This window comes from Diuraphis noxia, unplaced genomic scaffold (assembly GCF_037042655.1).
Source record: "Diuraphis noxia isolate RWA-SAM2 unplaced genomic scaffold, SU_Dnox_SAM2 contig0003, whole genome shotgun sequence".
Lineage (NCBI taxonomy): Eukaryota > Metazoa > Arthropoda > Insecta > Hemiptera > Aphididae > Diuraphis > Diuraphis noxia.
The window spans coordinates 77608991-77632780 of NW_028301713.1; the positions used below are offsets into that span (position 1 = coordinate 77608991).

Here is a 23790-nt window from a genome sequence, read left to right on the forward strand (position 1 = left end):
TGGTAAGAAAACATCACTTTTAAGGCTTCTTCTAAGGAACCATCTCGTAAAATGTTTTTAATTGTAAGTTGGGATGATGTAACAATTATGTTGGAGCTCTAATAGTTATTGAATGACTAGAGTCGATAAAAACTAAAAATTGTACTACTATATTCAATATTGATATGCTAATTTATGCAAACTAAGTTCTGATATAAATATAATACAAAATTGCATAATTTACATCGAACACCTATTGCGTGGCTAAATAACACTATAGTAACACTCACAGCAGGTCATTACATGACATTGATATATGTTACATCCTTCTACGAGCCAATTAAAAACCATAATATCTCCAACAAGGAGCAACATAATTATTGAGAGCAAATATAATAATAACTATTTACAGTTACATACTTATACACGAGTATTTAACTAGTCTTCCTATTCCATTTCTAAAAAATTACCAAGTTTTTAATAATTGAATGTCAATGACACTTGAGTTACCGCATTTACATTAAAATTATTATTTTAGCATTCTTGACTTTTCTCCTATTAATTAAATAGGCAAATGTATAGTTATTTTATTATACAATTTAAATGCAATTTTGGTATAGTAATAATAATAAAAATAGAAAATTTTTCTATAATACGTCATAAAATAATACAATAAACTGTATTTTTACAATAAAACTACAATCTACCTACTATTCTATATTATACAGCCAGGTAGACAAGTACATCAGAATATAAGGTTTATGGTTTCTCACTCACGCTTGTCCCTGCCAATGTAACTATTTAACTAAATAACTTTCCAGTTTATATTATTAATGTATTGTGGATGTGGGTGGTTTCATTCTCTTCCAAAAATGATATACCGTTTTCCTCCACATTATTTTCGACTAAAATTATGTCTATTTTCCTTAAATATTTCAGCTAGTGTTTAGTATACGTTCCGTATTATAAAGATAGAGTAAAGCTTATGTTTTACACTTATCAGTTAGGTAAGGTGGCTGATTACATTCTGGCATCGGGTATCTAGTTCGAAAAATGTTAGTCCAAGTAATTACAAAAATTATGTCTAATTTTCCTTTTATTTAAACAGGTATTCATTTATTGCTGAAATGCCTATAACTATAAAAAGAATAATATTTTAATTTTTTTTTTTTTTTTTGATATGCATAAATTATTCATATTAACTATTTTATTATTTTATTTATTATTTATTGGAGGAAAATGGTCAAGAATTATTTTTTATTTTTTTAGAGGAAAATGGACAGTGGAGAAAAACGGTAAGTGGCTGGGTACAATTATTTTGAAACCTAACCTAACCTAGATTGCCCCTAGCAATGGATATATAATATCATAACATCATAATAAATGATGATGTTATAATTAATTATTAATCACGTTATCAAAGCAACCTCATTTTATTTAACATAATATCATCATATTTTACTTAATTGAATTTGTGCTATATAGCGTAGCACTGTTGCAGTTATATTAGAACTCAATAAGTTATCTATATAAATATAGTTGTTTAAAATCTGTTATCATGATTTCGAATTTTGAATGCTAGAAAACCTATTAGAAACTTAAACAATCCATAAACAAACGTCAAAAATTGGAAAAAAACTTATCATCGATACGACATTCAGTGTTCGTCATTTACTAATGAAGGAAATTACGCAATAATTAAATTGCGAATATATGTACTATACTATACTACTAACCTAAGTCCTAACCTATTCGTAGTTGTTCCATGAAGCGGAGAAAATATCAAGTTTTTTTGTTATGTCATTTCATATTTTACAAAGTCAACGTCTAAGCTCCATTTTTATAAAAAAAAAAATATTAAGTTAAATTATTAAAGTATTCGTAAAAATAACTATTTATAGATTTTTTAATTTAACAATAAATATATATATATAGATACAGTAGGTAATAATAATAGGTAACTATTAAGTTACGTATAATAAAACTGCTTTATATATAGTGGTTATTTATTAACATTTTTTATCTTCAATAAAGGTAAGTATGAATGTAAAAATATATTTGATTTGTATGTGTACAATACAATAATTATTAGGTATGTAATATTATAATAATATAATGTACTTATTGAAATTGTCAATTTCAGTTATTATTACCAATTTGGTTTGAAACTAGTTTTTTAAATTATAATCTTAGTTTAATCAATTATAAAAGTATCCAATTATTGTTGGTCGAAACCAGTTTGCGTACCCAGGGAGGGCTAAAAAGACTATAAATCAGTGATCCCCACTACGCGGCCCGAGGACCATTTGCGGCCCTTTAACAAATGTAATGCGGCCCACACAAAATTAAATTGTACATTCTAAAATCCAAAACCCAAAGTTCAAGAAAAACATTTGTGTCATTCATGAACTTTTCCTAAAACTCTCTTTCCTAAAAAAATATCCTGTCTCATTTTATTATTATTATTATTTTTTTTACTATTCTTCACTAAATTCAGTGAACTATTGTACATTTGTATATACTTTCAATTATTATTATTAAAAATATAATAATTATGAAACACTATTATTGAATCAAGTGATTGGTTTTTCAATCAAGCCAACCAAGCCCTTTCATGTATATTTCCATCTATTATGCTTATTGTAAAAATATTTTATACAGATTGTACAAATTAAATAAAAACATTCTTACCGACTATACCGTTATAGAAGGTAACAACATCAAGAACTCTTGTTTGAACTTTACAGGAAACTGCCATTGATGGAACTTCGTATTGATAAGTTATTAGGCATCTACTTATTTTATAATCAATTAGAACGTTACGACTACGTAACATCTTTTCTTCTCTAAATATCTTCGGGAGTCCTCCAGAACTAGGGTCTAAGACTCTAAGATAATAAGGAAATTAAAGAATTACGACGGCTGTATGGATTGAAGTAAGCATTTATAGAAATTAATTATGTAGTTTAGCGTCAGCTATAATTGTTAAAGTACTTAAAATGGATACGTCGCTATGGAATGTACATTATTTGAGACAAAGAAGGGATCATTTTAATATAATAAAACAATTTAATTAGCTTAAATAATTATGTTTGTATTATTTTTCCTGCATCTAGATTTTTTATTTTTTTGTTAATTAAATGTTTTATTCAATCTGTTACAACAAAAAGAACAATAAGAACAATTGAGGAAGTATTAGAAAGTAGTAAAAAAAAAAATAACATAAAAAATAACAAAATAAATATAGATAACAGAGCGTAGAAGCTTCCCCGGTGGAGGTACTACATTAATAAAAAAACATGAGTATTAAAATTTAATTATTCAAAAGGTTTCTACACCATTTGTGCTTTAGCCGTTTGGGTAGATTCCCAGGGATAGTCAAGGAAGAGATGTCGTGCATGAGTGGGTTTCTATGATTCAAAAGACGGTTATGGAATCTTTTATAGTGTGTTTTAGCCACGTCTGCATATTATAGATTTATTGTTTTAAATGTAAACATGTAAATTTGTAACTTATGATGGTTATACATCTTAAGTTGATGGATAAAAAAAATAACTTGTATATTTAATGTGATTATAATTTAAAACAATAGGACATAAATAGACATTATGTATAAGAGGAAGTTATAATTTCAGTTATGTCTTTGTTTTTTAATTTCATAACATAGGTATCATCGGTTTTGCACGTGATAGTTTTACTATTTTTATTATTTTCATATCGATGTTGTACCAATAAATTAAATATAATAAATATATATATTATATAGTATATGTGTATTTTATTAGTTTGATTTTATCTTTATTAACTTTCATCTGATTTAATTTAAATACTAATGATTAATGAATAATGATTCATTAATCATTACCAATGTTGGTTTAAATTTAAAAATTGCTTTAGCTATTCAAAGTATGTTTTCAAATATATTAAAAATTTTTTTTAATTAAATTTTTTAATTTTTATTGTTATTAAAAGAATAATCACAAGCTATATATATAATTGTATATAATAAATAGTTTTGTTGAGTGAAATAGTAGTTAATATAACTAAGTGGGAAGGTATAATCAGTAGTACCACCCGACAACCGACAGGTCAAGCCAGCAATTATCTAGGGCTTTAGGTCAAGAGTGTTTCAATTTTCTTTGAGGATTGCCAGGAATTGCACAGGGAGACAGTTTTTTTATTAATGACTTATTGTGATGGGTTAGTTTTAAGTGAAATGATAGGAAGTGGGATTTAGTCAGATGTGAAAGTGTAGATACTTTTAGATCGCTGTGAAGATTGGCGTTTTTTACCATGTGACAGATACGATTTGACGGAGGCATATGGTACTGGAATGCTTGTATAGTACGCAAGTTTGAGGGTTTAGCTGAGCCCCACATCTGGATGCTGTAAGCCCACATATTATAAATTTATAACAATATAATGAACTAGAAATTATATAGGTGTTAAAAAAATGATTACATAATCGAAATAGGTAGCTTAAATTAAAGTCAAACTGAGATTGTCTGCAGCTAACCTATATAAAATATTAAATCTTAATAAATACTGTGTGGAGTAGCTACAAAAACAAAATAGATTTTTTTTTTGAAAACTAGTCTAGATATTTCCAAAAGTTTTCCCGATTATTTTGGTAAAGTATTCCAGTACCCAGACGAAGATACCAACTACATCCAATTTGATGCTATAAACCACATTCAAAGTTGAAGATTAAAGCATTTTTGCTGTTCCTTAAAAATTAATTATAAGATAAACAAAAGTAAAAAAAAAAATTAAATCACACATCATTGTAAGCCCAATACTTATATCGCTCTGCTTAGAATCTAAAACTTTAATCAGTCACGTGATCACAAGGAGTGACACGTGAATAAAATGCCATTGAACTTTTACAATTCAACATAACCTACATTTTTTTTTTTTTTAATTAACGGTGTTAAACTATTAACAATTACTGATAATAAAGTAATAAATATATAGGTAGATATTATCCAATATTATACTAATTACTAATTCATAATAACAACAATACCTACATTCAAAACAAATAAGTTTAAGCACCTTTATAGGTATGGATGAATAAATATATTTATAAAGAGTTTAGATTTAAATTAGATAACGATTAAGCTTTGTAATTAACTTATTTAAGGCTTTAAAATTAATCTAAAATTTTCCATTAATAATTATAGGAGGGAAATATTCATGAATTTGGTCCTCGCTTAAATTGGCCAGCAATATTATTTCCATAATTTTTACTATTACTGTTATATTGTAAAGTATGTTTGTGGTGTTTTGAAGTGACGCTCTATCATTAATGATGTCCTTTAATAAGAACTGGTATGGGTACGGGTATGGTCCCAGGTTGGGTTAGGTAAAAAATATTGTTTTTTGTTTCCGATGTTTGATGGTAAAAACTTATAAATAATAAGTAGATAATATTGTAATACAATATATTTAAATATTATTTATCTATATGTTTAACCATCATATCTTATTATTATTTAGGTGTAAAATATATCTGAAAAATAGTCTGCTTCGGAATATGAAATTAAAAATATATTTTGTCATTCAAAAAAGTAAAAACTTTAAAATTATAACAATGAGATGAAATTGTAAAAATATAATTTGTTTATAAAAATATCCTTTTACAACGATATTAAATTATGTAAAGTAAATATGATCCAAAAAAGGCAATGAGATATTGAGATACTCTAGATAATATTTTTATCTTTAAATATGTTAATTGGCCAATTCACTCTAATATTATCTACCCGACAAAGTAAAAACACATATCACATACGGATTCATCATCATCATCATCATCATCACGGTTATTGGGTTATGATAAGTATAGCTTAACATTGATAAATAACAAATAAAATGTTCTTTATTATAGCTCTCATGGAGAGATGATAGTTCATTTTTTTATTTCAGTATATTGTGAAGCAGAAAAAAATCGAGGTAATAGTAATTGCATAATTAATATTTTCCAGCTATAGGAAAACCAATTTATGTACCTTTATTTGCTTTATTCAACTATAGTTTATATAAGTAAAAAAAAATCTATTTCGAGTTTAAACTTAATTTGATAAATCACCTTGAATTGAACCAGTCTGAATCAGGTTCATTCAATTGTTAGTTGTGTGACAACAAAATATGGAAAACTTCAGCCATTTTTAAATTAATTTATTTATACCTACATAACCTATACCATAGAATTCAAATGAGTAGGTACATTAATATAAACTGTCAAGGTTAATGATTGATATCGCATCTTATGTTTCTTTTTTTTTTAGATTTTCAAAGAATATATTATGCGTATCAAATTATTACTAGCAAAATTAGAAACAAACTAGCAATACACTTTATTGGCATAATAATTACTAAAAATACGGCATATATTTATTTTTTATTTTTTATTATTACATTTTATAAACAAAAAAAAAAACAAATCTTTGACTCGGACAATACGCTGGATAGTACAAAAATATACCTATCTTATAAGTTTCAAGTGCCCATGAATAATTTTATTAAATTTATCATCACAATCAAAACCTACAATTTTCAATATTTTACTGTAATATCTGATGTATTAAGTATTTATAATCAATGGTCATACATTTTTTAATACTTAAACCTAACTTGAGCTTAAAACTATATTACGAGCATCATCAAAAGATGTTCTTAGAGTATGAGTTTAAATTTCAAAGTATAAATATAATCCTATATAATGAATGTGTTAAATTTGGATTCACCGGTATAAAATCATTGTATACCTACCTACGAAACATACTATTGAAAATAATAATATGTACAAAAAATACTAATTGCCGATTGGTGAATATTTAAAGTAGGTATCTGTGATTTTTCGTTTTAGTACACAAATCTACCAATAAAATTAAATCGATTTTGTCGAATACCAGTGAAAATTCATGTGTTTTCCTTAACTGTATTTATGTTTTTTTTGGTTTTTTTAAAAAAATCATTATACAACACATGTTATTGTAAAATTAATATATGAATATTTAATCGATATATATTATGAAATTAATACTAATGAAGGGTAGAAGTTAATTCTGCCAGTTACCCCTCCTGCATAAATTACTGAACCAGTAAGATAATACATTCTTGAGAAGGTATATGATTAGTCATAAATGTAAGAATAACTGTTAAATATTTAAGTATATTTATCTGTCAAGTGCCATTAGTGGGTGGCTTCTTACTCATGTACTCATGCATTATATGTAACCCTTATCAAATATGCTAATTGTGCATAATTGTACAGATTGTATATATTATTGTGTGAATAAAAAAAAAAAAGTATATTTATCTAAGTAAATAAAATATGCATAAGTTTCTTAACCATATTTAAATTGGTTTCTATGATTAGTAACAAAAGATATTATTTTTATGTATAATATATTGTATCAACAATTTATTATAATATTAAATATTACAATATGATCGTGATTACCTTGGAAACAGGCACTAGACACACGTGCAGTATTTGTATGCACTCACTGTTTTATTTTATTTGAAACAAAGAACAGGCCACAGGTAGATATAAATAAATATATACATTTTTTGTTTTGTGAAGTAATTACCATACATTTTTTATGATTCAGTAATCATAATATATTTATATAATTATATAAATTCAATAATAAAAAAACTTTGAATATCATTTGCTCCCCATTCCATTCAGACACCCAGTTCTTTAAATACTTGCACTCAAGATAAAAGTTCTCACTAAATATATTTTGTGAATTATAAATTCAATTTAAATATTTGAATCAATTATAATTATAACGTTAGTTATAATAATTTTATTGCGTATTTATGAAGTGGATTAATAAGAATTACTGTATGAATTAAAAACTATTGGCAATAAAACATAGATAGGTATTTTAAATGTATTAGCCTAGTGGTAAATTGTATGCAGACATGCAGTATTCAATTTAGTATCATTGTTTAAATAAATATTAAATAGGTATGTGATGATGAAAAATATAACATTTAAATACCATTGTAATAAAATCGAAGACTTACGCAAGTTTTGGTGATGGGGGTTGACTCTTGTATTTCCGATATTACTAAGAGGCCACTTGTTTGTGTTAACTTTATCTAACAAACGTAGATACAACATAGTAAATTTGTTTTCAGAATATAATAGATTGTTGGTTTAAAATGTAAATTGTATAGTAGTGGTACTTGATATCAAATTTAAAAGTAAATATATAAAGATTTATTGTTTGATATTTGAATTGTATGAAAAATCTTTAAATTTGAAAAGCTCACTTTCAAATTTAAATATCAATAAAATATAGAGTCTAGATAATATTTTAGATTCTAAGCAAAGCGATAAATGTAGGTATTGATTTTACAATGATGTGTGTTTAACAAAACAGATTTTTGGATATCGGTATAACTCTTAAAAAAAAAAAAAATTAAAGTAGATACATGATATTTGCACCAAATGTTTTTATTGGTATTTTCTATACTTGATAAAATTTTCAAAATATTTCAAATCTTTTTAAGTTATATATAATATTGTATTATATTGTTATGTAAATTTAAAATTGTATATAACATTTAACTTTAATTACTAAAGATTAAAAATTTAAAACAAGGTTTCATGTTAGTATAGTTAATTCTGCAACGAAAAAAACCTAAAAACTATACAAATAGTTTTTTTATAGTTATTCTAAGTTCAAATTTGGACAAAATTACATGTTAAATAACCAAGAATAACAATTTTAGTTATGTAAGTAATTTAAAATATTATTCATGGGTACTTAAAATTTCTAGAGCATACTTTATATTATAATTAATGTCGTAAATGACTTATACTAATACTTTATAGCAGCCGTTCCAAACATTTTTAGTCATGCGGACCATCAATAATGTAAAAAAAAAAACATTGAAGCCCACTTACCTAGTATACAGGTATATGTATGATATAAAAACGCACAAATAAGACGATAGAAAAAATATGTGTGTAATAAAATTACATACAAATCTCGATGTCGATTCCAATAAAAATGTTCAGACGCTTGGCATAGACAATTGACCAGTGTCCGCGCGGCCCACAAGTGAGACCTGGCCCATGGGTTGGAAACTGCTGCTTTATAGTATATTGTATAATTAATATCTATATGACTATATACTATAAATAATTGAGCGATTCGGCCCATTTGGGTATATAATGAATCTGATTTGATTAATTGGAATTTATTTTATAGGTGCCTACATTTTTTTTTTGTTTTTTTTTTTGAAATAATAACAATTTAATTAATATAGTATACATCATCCTATAAGACTGACAAACCGTCGCCACTCAGAATCGTTTTCCATATACAATTATAATAAATCATTGAATTCAAATTTAATATCATCCATTATAGTAAAGTTAACCCACTTGTAACCTATTGTACAGCAGAGCGAGGATTCACTTGCCCAGTTGACCGCTTTTTGAGTTTCTATACCTAATATAATTGTTGGTAATTGTGGTAATACCTAAAATGTATAAATGTTATAATTGTTCTAAACGTATAGGCTTAGATAACGTACTTATAGGTTAGGTTAGGTACCTGTACCTATTTATCTAAAATGAATTAAAGTAAAAATAAAAATATTTGATCCTCAAATAACTAAACAGCAATACAATCATACAATCATGATATTATATAATATACAGAGTGTAGCAAAAGTCGATTCCTCAATTTACACAACAAAGAAATTGCATCAAATAAAGTGTCAAGTGTGTATGTTGTATATTGATTTATTAGATATTATTGATTATAGATAATAAGCAGTCTTTTGACAACAAGACAGCAGGAACCGACTTGTGCCGCTCCCTGTATATAAACACAAAATGTATAATATTTATAGGTACGTTAACTAAACCCAGTGGCGCCGAGTTGTAAAAAAATTACTACCTACTGTCAAATTTATTTTTAGAAGGTATCACCCACTAAAAATATTCAAACCGGCAAGATTATTATTATACTATTATATTACTTTATGATACTATCTACGTTATATGAATAGTCTTATGGTCCTATAATAACCAATAGGGGCTAAATCCATAGAATCACTCACCCCATTTTAGCTAATTTTTATTTAAAAAAAACACTTATTAGTGGGTTCGGCCGCAGGGGCGGATCAAGACCAAAATAACGGAGGGGGTGATTTTTAATGGACACACATGATATAGATAAAATTAAAAATATTAATTTTATTAGGTATAGGTAAGTTATTTATTTAATAATAGTAGTAGGTATATCACCAAATAATAAATATAACTGATAACATAGTATAGCAGTCACGATTATAAAGAAAAATAATATAATATAATCGTGGTAGCAGCATAAGTTTGGTATAAAAAAAAATAGTTTAAGATTTCCCTATTTACCCTTGAAGTAATTACGTCAAAAACTAAAGTTTATTACGGTGAAGGGGGGGGGCGATCGCCCCAATCACCCCCCTCTGGATCCGCCCTTGGTTCGGCGCCACTGATAATACCTATGCACCTAAGTATAACATTCTATACTGGTATAATATATTGTTTATATACATATATATAGTATCTATTGTAGTCGTATCATAACATATTAACTAGTATAAGTAGAATTACAGAAACATTATTTTATATAAAACTGGCGTATGATGAATTATGATAACAATTAAATAACTGATAGGTACGAATAATTTAGAGTTTTACATTTAATTTTTCTGATAATTTAATACTATTTCTTTACTTAATGAATTTTTAATTTTTAATTTTAAATAAAATTTTGTTATTCAAATAAGTTAAAAGTAATTAACCTCTGTTTTTAAATAAATATGTATTATATAAGCTTAACAGATGTATAGGCGTGTTTGAATGATGTTTCTATTATAAGTTGCAGTTTTATCACAATCGTATCAAAGCTTTTGAAGGTGACCTTGATTTTTATTTTGTTAATAATAATTTAAAATACCTAGAGGTTCAAATAATTGTTAAACAGAAATAGGTGTATATCACTAAGTTGCCTCATCATTCTAATTATAGTAAAAAGGTATTAAACATTTTAATTAAATGTTCTTTCAAATCAAGGAAACGTGTTATCTATGCCTTACTAACGCATAAAATAGAAAACATTACCATTGAAACTATCACTTATACTCTCACTCTGTTATTGCTAATATTATAAACGTGAATTGATTTAAACCAGAGATTGCAAATCCATATAACTGATGCTCGAGGTGGCACGCGAAAAGATTTTAAGGGCATGTAGACGTAAGGAAATTTAATGGTACGCTCGAAAAAAAGTTACTTTTGGATCTTAGTGTTCTAATAATGTGCCACCCCCGATTTATGCTATCAAATGTTTAGGTAAGAATAATATCTTGAGCTCCACATTACATTATTTTCTATTTTAGATGTACGTCATCTTTTAATTTTTGGACGATATCCTTATCCATGAGTTTGATAATAGGTCACTAGGTCAGTGGACAATTGAGTGCCGCTTAGCTATATGAAATACGATATAGAAGATTATGTTAAGTAAGTCAGGAAGTACCTAATCATAACCATTCACTATCAAAACAATTTGTCGTTCACTTGTTCAAATCCAGACACAGATATCTACGTTAATATCGCATAGTATTCTCAAAATCACACCACTCAATATGACAACTGCACCACACACATTGACATAATACACCTAACAATAATGAATAGTACCTATACATTTTTGCATAAGTAGGAATGCATCTGCAATTTATCTCATATTTTTTCGACTGTCCTTTACTCTCCATCTTACGTCAGAACTTAGTTACTTCTCTTAACTCCTTGAATATTTCATTTAATCTCTAGTTCATTCCTAATTCTAATTCTAAACAGGTCATTATTATTATTTATTTTATTCAGGAGACTGGTTTTATTATCTGATTGTTTTGTTTATAAACTTTAATTTTATATTTTTAGTTATATATTACTTAATAGTTAATATTATACTTATCATTCTGTTCGTATTTTATAGGTTTGTTAATATTTTAATGTATTGTAATTGTTGAGCTAGATTTATTTTTTATTCATAAAAACTATAGCTTAAAATTTTTATTAATAAATCTAGTTTAAAAAAAAAAAACGTAAGAAATAGCCATTTTAAATTTATGGTATATAATAATCAATTCATAAACATTACCGACTACAAATTAATATTTATTATGACAATAGACAACATATCAACATGTGAGATGCGTTGAATGGAGTACAATTTGTGGTTATGAATGGTAAATGTGCATTTTTGTGTTCAATGGTGGACTGTTACTGTAATAAATGTCACAGGCATTCAATGATATATTACTGCGTATACGAGAAACTATTCTGTGCGGAAAGTGTTCATGGGCTAGGATATTTTATACTACATTAATATTGCTATTGGCAAATATATAAGTTGAATTAATTTTTTAAAACCCATTAGAATAATACCTGTTTTTCTAAAATGATGGTTAATTTTTAGGTTACGTCATGAATTATTTATAAAGAACTTTGTGTAAAAAATTGAACATCTAACACATTTTTAGCTACAAAATTATTTGCAAATTTTCGTGATTTTATAGATACGTTTATTGAATATTTACAATCCATGCTATATTTTACAATGAGTAAATTTGAAGGAGGAATGGTAGTAATGTTGCAGTGAAAAGGGAGGCTCGCAGTAAAGCTACCTTTACATAAATCTCAAATTGATGTTTTATTTTTGAGGTCTCAGGACAAATTTCGATTTTAACGTAGAATCAAAATTCTTAAAAAAAAAAATTAAAATCGTGTCTATATATCTACAATATTTTTTAAATGCTATAAAAACAATTTATAAGGAAACAAGGAAACTTGCATTAAATTGACCCAGCTTAACATTTTTTATTGATATTTATAAAAATAAAAAAGGCGGGTAAGTCGTGGATGTCGCTTTGCTGTACAGTAGGTTACAAGTGGGTTACTGTAATGGATGGAATTAAATTTGAATCCAGTGATATTATATATCATTGTATACGAAAAACGATTCTGAGCGAAGACGGTTTATCTGTCTAGAATATGTTATATATTTTTGAAAATTGCATGGTAGATAGAATATACTTATATAAACATTCGGTGAAAATTTCATGTATCTATGGTCATTTGTTTTAGAGTTACACCAAAATAAGGAAATCGCTAAAAGTGAAAATCCAATGTTGTAAAAATTTAAATTTCAAATGCTCATAAAAATTTAATTTGAATTTCCAGTGGAATTTTTATTTGTGATAAAGATTGAAAAACTTGTAAGGAATCTTGTATTAAATTTTCAAATCTTAGATTTAAAAAGAAAATTTTTTATGAATTTCTAGCTTAAAATAATTTGTGAATTTTCGTGATTTTTACGTATTTTGTCAAAATTCAAACTTTGAATGCTTATAAAAAGTGTGTGAGTGTGCGTAAAATTTCCCTTAATTTTTAGTTTGTTTTTCTCGATTATATTGAAAAATATTAATAATTTTTGACTTTTGATCCTCCAAAGTACCAACTAGATTCACTTTCTGATCCAACGAGATATTGAAGTCAAAAATCGAAGCATTTTTATTGCTCCAAAACGTGATGACAGACACAAAAAAATAATTAAAAATAAAAACAAACACACATCATGGTAAAATCAATACATTCATCGGAGCGCTCAGAATCTAAAATTGAATATGTCTACAAATAAAGGAATTCAAAATATTTTTAGTTTACAGAAAATGATTAAATAAACGTTAATATTTATCTAAAGTTAATCATTTTTGAATAACAATGATCAAAGAAACATCAATGAAAATCCAATGTCATAAAAATTACTTCAAATAATCATAAAAATGTTTCCGTCTTCCCACTGAACTTTCTTTAATATAGTTAGATAAACTAATAAAGAATTTTTTCTTAAATTTTCATATTTTAGACATGGAATGAAAATTTTTATGAATTTCCTACTACATAATTCATAAAAATTATTGTTTTTACACTCCACTATTTCTTTTAATTACACTAATAAAAATAATTATGCGACACTTTGTATTGAACTTTGATGAAACTAAAAATTATTTATTAACAATAACTGTAAAAAAAATTTCTCATGTCTATAAATAGTTCAAAATATTTAAAATTATTATCATGTATAGAAAATGCCATAATATTATCATTTTGGGAAAATTTCAGTATGCACTTGAATTTGTTTTTATGTTACATCGAAATAGATAAGATTTCTTAACATGTATTTTGATTTACTTAAAAACTATTTCGTCAAAAACTGGTTTTCCATGGTTCTCGTGTTTTTTTTTTTAATTAATATTTTTTATTTATGTTTTCGTTAAAAATAACATGACATCTATCAAACAATTCTATTTTTAGTCGAGTCGTCTTTATTTTTTTTGATGTTATTAACAAAAAAAATTAAAACTAGTTAAAAATTCATATTAATATTAAAAATAAAATTTCAATAGTAATTATATTATATTATTTATTATTGGTGAATTTTGCTTATTTTTAGTGAATTTTATTTGTATGCATATGTAGTCAGATTTGCGTGCATATATTATGTTTGTGTATAATAGTTTTTTAGTACATTTGGATTAAATTCACAGTTCTGTTATTAATTTTAGTTTTTATAAATAAAGTCTGAAAATGACGACAATGAAAGTCCCGCCGAAATAACCAAATGCCGATACATAGTCGAATACATAGAGGTACTCATTGCAGTTAAATAATTAACATTATTTTCGACTATCTATTATCATACCAATTATTATCAACCGATATTTGATTACCCACTGTTTAGGGTAATATTGTACATTTGTACAAGCATTATGTTAAGTTTACGGAGATATTATATACATTACCCATTAGATATAAATATATAATACACCTACACATCCTATATGCATCATAAGTATTCTATTAACATAAGTATTCTATTACATAAATAGGTAATTTCATTTTGTTCAAAATGTGATAATTTGTAAGCTAACTTACCATTTTTGTTACAATTACATTCCAAATCATCACTAGGTCTGAAATCAGGATCATCTTCATCGAATATTATTGATTCTTCGTAGTCATTAAATACTGAACGATCGTCAGATTCATTATAATATGCGGTCCTCATTTTTCTGTTAATTGTGATTTATATCTAAAATAAAAAAAAAAATAATAATTTTACTTGATTGCGATGTTTAATTTTAATACCATTCATTTAAATATGTATAAAATTTAAATTTAAAATAAATAAACATTAATGACATTTTAACTCTCTGACGCTAATAACAGTTTCAAATCATTTGTTATTTAAGAAAAAGAACCATCTAATGCCAGAGATTTGATGTAAGTATTTCGAAAATAATCTCAAATAATAAAATAAAGTTAGTATGAAAAATTTGGGGTTTAATAAACTTTTTTTTTCGTTAGTATCGAGAACCGGAGGAGGAATCATGGTGCCAATACTTCTCTTCCGGCCCCCATCGTTTATTGATAAAAATAACCAATTACACATTTAAGTAGCTGCGACGGGCCAGTCTCCCGTTCGCTAGCTATTACAATAGGATGTTATACAATAATATCGAGAACTTGCCTTCGGCTACATTTTTTAGAAACTTAACTATAGATATGCGTAATTATTAATTAGTTCGGTGAATTCGGAGGTCTTTCTGCGGCCTGACGACGCCGTTCCTCATCCTCCTTCGTAGTAAGGATGTTTTCCACCATGCGATAAAAAAGTTTAAAAACTTCCTCGGCTTCTATAAGAACCGCTTGCTTATCGATTGGATCCAGCGGCAGAGTCTCGAACACTGGACCGTAGATTATGTCGGACACGTCGATGGTGTTCGGACGATGACCTAGCCGGGAGGTTAGAGCTTCCCGAAATCCTTCCCAGTAGACGCACTGGAATAACGTGTGTTCGGCGGTGTCCGAGTCGTCTGCACACTGCCAGCAACGTGGACTGGTGGCCATGCCCATACGATGGAGGTACCACTGGAAACAACCATGGCCCGTGAGTGCCTGTGCCATGTGGAACGTCAGAGGCACCCACGGGACGGTCCTTCCCAGCCATCTCCCCAAGTCAGGGACGACGCAGCCCGTCCATGCAGCTTTTGAGGTTGCTTGCCATCTAGCCTGCCAGGCACCGATCGTAGCGTTTCTCGCCTCGCTTTTTGCGGTTGCTTTGGAAGGTCGTTGTTCGCCGGGTTCCTGCAAAACGGCGCCTAGTCGGGACCTGATACTGCGTCTTTCCAATCCGAGCAGATCGGTGGGTGGCATGCAGGCCAGAACCAGAGTGGCCTGGTCCGACACGGAGCGGTAGGACCGGGTTTTAATAAACTAGTAAATTTATAAAGTCGTATCAATATAAGGCTACCGTCGTTTTGTTTAATATGTATATGTAGATAGTTTATATAATAAAATTGAACTTTTAGATTCTGATTATTGTATGATCTGAATTTATTGATTGTCAATGACGTATTATATAGATTCTAAGCAGAATTGTCTGTGTTCATGATAAATAGTCGAAATAATGCTTAGGTTTTCAATTTCTGTATCTTTTCTGGTGTGAAAGTGAATCTAATTGATGCATTTGAGAAGTCAAAATTTGATGTCTGTAGTATTTTTCAAATATTTTTACAAGAAAAAAAAATTACCATTAATGCATGACATTTGATTTTTTTTTCTATATTATAATGTTAATAAGATTAAAATTTTTGACGAAATTAGATATTTGAACGAAGATAAACACGATCTCAGTTGTTTTGTCTTAATTCAAAAATATTATTCCTGGGCACTTCAAAACTTTTAAAATATGGTATTAAATTTTATACACACAATGACAATTATAAATGTAATTTTATTTGCAAAAATTAATTTAATCTAGGTACCTACTGTAGTACCTGCTAATGCCTAATTATAGTAAAATAAATTTCTCTAATCACAATAATATCATATAATAAATACTTTTTTTATTATTATAATCATAAGCTACTAGTATAAACTATGACAACTTCAAACTTGACATTTACAATGTAATAAAATACGAGATATAATTACAACGTATACATCGATCATAATATATTACACTCAGTAATATACTAATATTATATGTCTATATAAACTATAAACAGACTATCTTTGCTCAGAACCGTCGACTATGATTTGATATCATTAAATTCAAATTTAACAAATCCGTTACAGTGACTTCTCTAGTCTTCTAATGTATAGCAGATCTGTAGAGCATTAACCCTCTTGTCAATATTGAAAATTCTTAATAGGTAATAGGTAGTACTTACTTTTTTATATTAATCGAAAAAAATGAAAATCGAATACATGTACATTTAACAAAAAAATTTTAAAATTACTAAAAAATAAGTGTTTGGTAACCGCTACCAAAATATTAAAACCTTCTAAGATTTTTTTTTAGTAATAGGTTTCTAAATATAAGTTTAAATAAAAAATTAATTAAATTGACTTATATCATTATGGTGACTAATGGCAAATGTATATGAATAATAAAGTAGTTATAATAATTATATAAAAAAAAATTAAATACATGTATTATTTCATTAAATAAATTACTTTAAGAGCAATATCAAAAATACTTATAGGAATACCGAATACATAGACAGACGGCGCGGCGTTGACACGGGTCTTCGCTTAAATTCGTTACATGATTTACGTTCACTCGACACCTACTGCAGTACAAACGAGCGATAAAATTTTTAATAGCTAATTCGTAAAATCTCTTATTTAAAAAAAAAATCTAATAAAATTATCTTAGTCAATTACATATTATAATATATTTTTTTCAATTTTTTAAAATATCAATGATTTTTTTTGAGTTAATTATTTTAACTGTAATAACTTTTACAAAATATCCTTTTTGGGAATTTTCAGATATAAGAAAATCTTAAATAATTTATCATCCATACAATTTTCATAACTTTTTACAATAGGCATACATAGCTATAAACTAAGTCTTGAAATTATTTTATTAAGCAAATACAATTATTATGATCAGCTTAAACAACTGTAATAACAATATTTGTTAGTCAAACAAAAATTGTGTTGGTAGTGTTGGTACATACTACATAATGCAGCTATATATGTGACAATAGAGAGGTACCTGCAGGCTGCAATAATATATGTGTCAAGTATTTTGACATATTTTATAAAAATTTTTTATTAAAACCAATGTTTAATTAAATGTTTAGGTAATGGATTTGTTCAACGTTTTGCGTTTTTGCATTTTATAAAATAAATATTTATAATTTTTATGTTTTTGCAAAAACTGATGATAAATTAAAAAAATTACTTTTCCCAGTTTGTAATCAATTTACAAGATTTTCCATGAAACTTTGACCTTTTTACTAATATAATTTATTTTCTAGAAAAAACATAGTATAGTAATATTACTTATTTTTAAAGCAATATAATTTAAAATACCTACCTAACAAGACATTTAAATTGAAACACTATTAATTTTATTTCATATCCATGGCATCGAAATTATAAAAATAAATATAAATATAATACTTATCTGAGAGTACATAGTTTTTGTGCAATTTTGGGTAGCATATAAAATGCAGAAAAATGTATAGAAATTATCAATTAAAGTATACTAAATATTATCTAAAATAAATAAAATATTGTATTTATCTAATAAATATAATATACATTTTTACTATACTTATAACTGTTAAAATTTTTAAACCTTCTCAAAAATACTCAAATTAAATAAATTTTAATAACTATAACAATTATTACTTACTTATCTGTAAACAATTTCCAAAATACTTATAGTAAAAATATACAAATTTAATATTAGATATTTACTTACATTTTTATTTTATTTTATTTAAATTAATAAAAAAATAATATCTCACTTTTGCTCTTATTCAAATAATGTATGATGGTAGATACTCCAAAAAAAAAAAAAAATGTATAATATTATTTTTATATCATTTGCATAACTTGTATTGGTAAAATATTACAATAAATAATACAGAATTTACACATACAATATAAATTAAACTTCTTTAACAAAAAAAACTGGGATTCTACAGCATTCAAACTTAAAATTACTAAGAAAATATTTAATACATACGATTAAATCTAATAAGTAGTCGGACGAGAGCACATAATATTATGTGTACGACCGTTCAACCATATTACATTATCGAGTTTTTTCGACTGTTCACTCATATTATGAAAATTACGTATATTATGTTAGATAATACAAACATTTATTTTTATCTCTATATAATTATACTTTATCATTTATCATTTATTCCTTTTAATGTTTATTTACTTATATTTTTAAACTAGTCCATAAAACTAATAGAAACATAATTAATATAAATGCTTAACAGACAAAAAACATTATAAATAAAAGAGGTTAATAGTATGATAGCAACATTTATGAATTGATAGCTAATAATTATATCATTATATTATGATAAAAAATATACAACACACTGCATAGTCTGCATATAACATAATATTACAAATCATATACGCATCATATTAACGTTACTACACATAATATAGATGAACAATATGAAAACACCAATAATAATATTATAATTTAAATAATTTTTTATATTATTAATAATACTTTAAATATATTAGTTACCTAATACTACTTATTACTTATTTATAAAACAGATAATAAACAAGTGTGCTGATTATTATTTATAAATAACTATATAGAATATTAAAGATCACTGTCACTCTCTTGGTTAAAAAAATAACCTTTGCTGAATTCCCAAAACTTTATTTTTAATTTGACAATTTTATTCTAATTATAGTAAACTATAGCTGGTGTTTTCATTTGTTTGAGTACTTAGTAAACTAGGAAATATATTTAGCAGGAATATAATTACAATAATTTAGAAAGAAAATTATGTATGATACATATACATGTGGAGCTTATTTTTAATTATTATATTTATCGAGTTTTACGCCTATCTGCCATTGTTCGTCAGAAACTAAAAGATTACCTGCTACAAATAAAAAAAGCTCATGTTGAAGTTGAATATAAGTCTAATAATACTAATGTCTCTAATGATACGTAATAAATAATCATTACTTTGTGCTTATTTCAAGTGACAAGTTTATATCCAAAAAAAGTCTTACTGAATATAATAAACATTAAAAGTGTTGAATTTTTGTTTGCTGAAAATCCTTGTGACTATTAGAAATATATTAAAACAAACGACTGTGCTGGTAACGGAATGCCAAAAAAAATAATGTACAATGGAATAATAAACTCATCTAATAAACAAAAAGTTTCAAATATATTTGCTGCAATGTTTTTTTTAGTATATTTTCGATCGAAAATATAAATATTAATAGCAAAAAATTACCTAATAATGCTAATTTTGACTTACCTGAGTATTATATACTCATAAGGTAGTTTTATCATGTAATCTTGTATTTACTTCATTTGTATGTGCATACACAATGCGTTCAAAAATCATAGACAATTATATGTAATTTATAGTGATTTTAAAAAGGCTTTTGATTCAGTGAATCATGGTACGCAAATTAGGGTGTTTAGTGTATCAGGTTTTGACAAATATCTTTTATTTTATACTGTATATCCTGGTTTTCTTTTTGTATATTTGCCATAACTATTTTATATTCAAAGTGTTTGATATGAATTCTAATGTGTAATTTTCTTTTGATGTTCCGCAAAATGATCACATATTATTAGCACATATTTATTCATCATTTGTAAACAGTACAGTTCTAAATCATTAAAAACTGTTTTGTTTCGTAGATGAAGCTTTCAATACAAATTATTGACTGCCAAAAATTCCAATGTTATGCAAACTATTTTTTTTAGTTTTTTCAATATCTTGGTTTAACTCTCCACTTCGATAAGGGTTACCTTCGTTATGTCATTCACTAAAAAACATTCTACACACAGTTATGATGTGATTCTTTAAGCTAAGTCATTCGGACATTTAGAGTTAATACTATAGTCAACTTTGAGCTTATGTTTAATAATTAGGTTTAGGGACTTCTTTCTAGCATTTGCATATTTTTTAAAATTATTTTTAAATATAGCAGAGTGCGAAATAAATTCGTTTCTCGTTGCCATGATATCAGATCTAAAATTTGAATGAGCATATTTTTGCATATTTGTTAGATTTTGCAGGAGAGTGCATATTTTAAAATTTTTATGCTTATTTTGCATATTTTGGCAAAAATTTCAAATTTCAAACTAAAAACTATAGCTACATATAATTATACATACATATTTCAACCGGTCGAAAAAAAAATGTATTAATATGACTTAATACTTCTAGTAATATGCTATCTGCAAACTACCTTTCATATCTCGTTATATCTCGCAGCATTGATTAAAACCGCTAAAAAGTATTTGAAAAAAGTAATCTTCCATGTCAACTAACATTTATCAAAGCAAATTTTGAATTTTTACCTCGAGCTATAACATTTTTAGAAAAAAGAGGTACTAAGCTGTCGAATTCGTTAAAAATAATTGAAGATACAAAAAATAAAATCAGTCACTTGAAATGTACAAAGGCTATGCCAATTGTAAATAAAATGAATGATGTTTTAGATAAAAATTCTGGTTATAATATTGTGTTGAAAATTTATAAAATATTAAGTAGTGAAGTGGAAAATTTGGATGGTTTACCTGAAAATATGACAAATGATGATTTGGCATACTTTAATTATGCTCCAATTACTTCTGTAGACGTCGAACGGAGATTCTCAATTTACAAAAATTTATTGTCCAGTAATCGTCAGAAATTTACATTCGAAAACATAAGAAAGTATTTAATTGTACAATGTAATTTTCAAGAAACTCAAGATGCAGAATTAATGATGTAATTTTTACACAGAACATATTTTTTTATTTATAAAACAATTGTTTTATTTAAGTAGCAAAGTTATGCCATTTTAAAATATTATAATATTTATATATTTTATTTGGTTTTTATCTATTTAATTTTTAATTATTTTATTTTATTTTTAATTCTCGGTTTAATTTTTCAAAATGTTAAGGTAAATATTTATATTTTCAAATTTAGTTTATGCATATTCAATAATAAAAGTTGTGCCTTTGATTTATAATTTTTAGTTATTGTTAATTAAATAGTTATTATTATTAACAATATACAAGGTCTATGCAAAATGCAAAGATAAACCCGCATTTTACTGTTCCTTCATATGATGACAAATATTAAAATGGACGATAGTTATCACTATTTAGATATATATGTATAACAAGAGCGCATACTAAAAGTTTTGAGGTGTTAGGTAATACTGTTATACTGAAGTACTGAATATTCTTCTTCAGCTTGTCGGCCCATTCAGAGCCTTCATATCCTATAAAACTTCTCCACTTCTCTCTGTCATATGCGTCGTCAAAGATCGAGTTTATTCTTTTATATTTTTATGTCTTGAGCCACAACATCCACTGATCCACCCATCGGGTCCTTGATTTTCTGGCCAGGTTTTTTAGGCCTTATCGAGCGCTTTTGTTTATTTTATTAACTAGCACTTTTTTTATTACTTGTCAGTCTGCTCTCCAGACATGACCAAATCATTCTAGACGTTTACATTTTATATACATATAATATAATATTTGACCTGTGATATAGTTCCAGTAGATTTTTTCTTCTCTGCGTCATACTTTGGGTCGTATATATTCCTCATCATGATCACCTTTCTTTCGAAGGTAATTAGACGTTTGCTATTGCTATATCCTTTGGTCGGTGACCAAGTTTCACACGCGTATGTGACTATTGGTCGTAAATAGTTGAAGTACATTAGTGTTTTTGAGTTACGTGATACTATAGTTTAGATTTAAGAAGTTTCTTTATTTTATTTTATATTACATTATTAACATCAATTACCGCATGCTACTCGATCGTTAATTTTATCATGCATATATTATAGTAGCTATTTATGTTAACGCCTAGGTATTAAATACCTCAACTTTCTAGGATTTTTAATCATCTACTATAAATTATTATATATGGTGTACTTAACATTCAGTTTTTAATATTTAATTACGTATGTGCTTAAAATCCTGCATATTAACTTCTAATACCTACATTCAATTGTAAAATTTATGCAAATATACCTATTTAGTTAATTAAAAGAAAAAAGGGAAGTAGTTTACCACTCTGCCGTAGATGTCGAGTGTACCTCATCGTCATTATTACTCATTGAGCCCTGTACCTACTGTACCGATGTAGCCGATGTAGGTATTAAATTTGAGCTCAATAATAATTCATTGCATAAATCTATACGATAAACAATCTTGAGCATAACTACATATAGGCTTCTATTACCAAGTTTATTTTATTTAATACAATTTTAAAAAAAATTATATTTTTTTGATGTCGCTATTAAAGTAATTTATTTTACAACGTATTATATATTACCTAGTTTACGGTTGGTTGAATTAATTCTAAGATGAAAACACCGCATTTATATAACCTATTTTTATGATTGATATATTTAATTTTTATAATTTAGTATATATATATATATATGTTACATATTATATTGTTTATTATTTATATTAACTTTTGAGTCAATACCGCCTACCACTGAACGATGTGAATTATAGGTGGTTCGTGTTATAAATAGGTTGCAATAGCTTAAACTTAAGCTAAATATTTGAAAATGTTACACGAACAATGTACCTTTAAAAGTTTAAGTTGGCACGAATAAAATTATTAAATTACTACAAAATAGTAAAAACTATTATTCTTTGATTAAATACCTATTGGTCA

The 23790-nt window shown here is 26.4% G+C and overlaps 1 protein-coding gene and 1 pseudogene across 3 annotated transcripts in view; one reads left to right on the top strand and one right to left on the bottom strand.

Moving 5' to 3' along the window:
• The window catches only part of Pino (protein pinocchio), a 30183-nt gene extending 10962 nt beyond the window's left edge, over positions 1-19221 (bottom strand). The window contains exons 1-3 of one of the 3 annotated variants that reach the window (XM_089221783.1): positions 19116-19221; positions 18895-18930; positions 15359-16342 (exon numbers count right to left, since the gene is read on the bottom strand). In XM_089221783.1, coding sequence (XP_089077909.1) covers positions 15647-16282 — 636 coding nt within the window. In that variant the 5' untranslated portion in view covers positions 16283-16342; positions 18895-18930; positions 19116-19221 and the 3' untranslated portion in view covers positions 15359-15646. Of the gene's footprint in view, positions 1-15001; positions 15159-15358; positions 16343-18894; positions 18948-19029 lie in introns of those variants that run through there. The other 2 variants (XM_015512707.2, XM_015512708.2) reach the window with 2 other exon arrangements.
• Positions 19222-20460: 1239 nt separating this feature from the next.
• Positions 20461-21874, top strand: LOC149057785 (uncharacterized; annotated as a pseudogene).
• The last annotated feature ends 1916 nt before the right edge of the window (positions 21875-23790 follow it).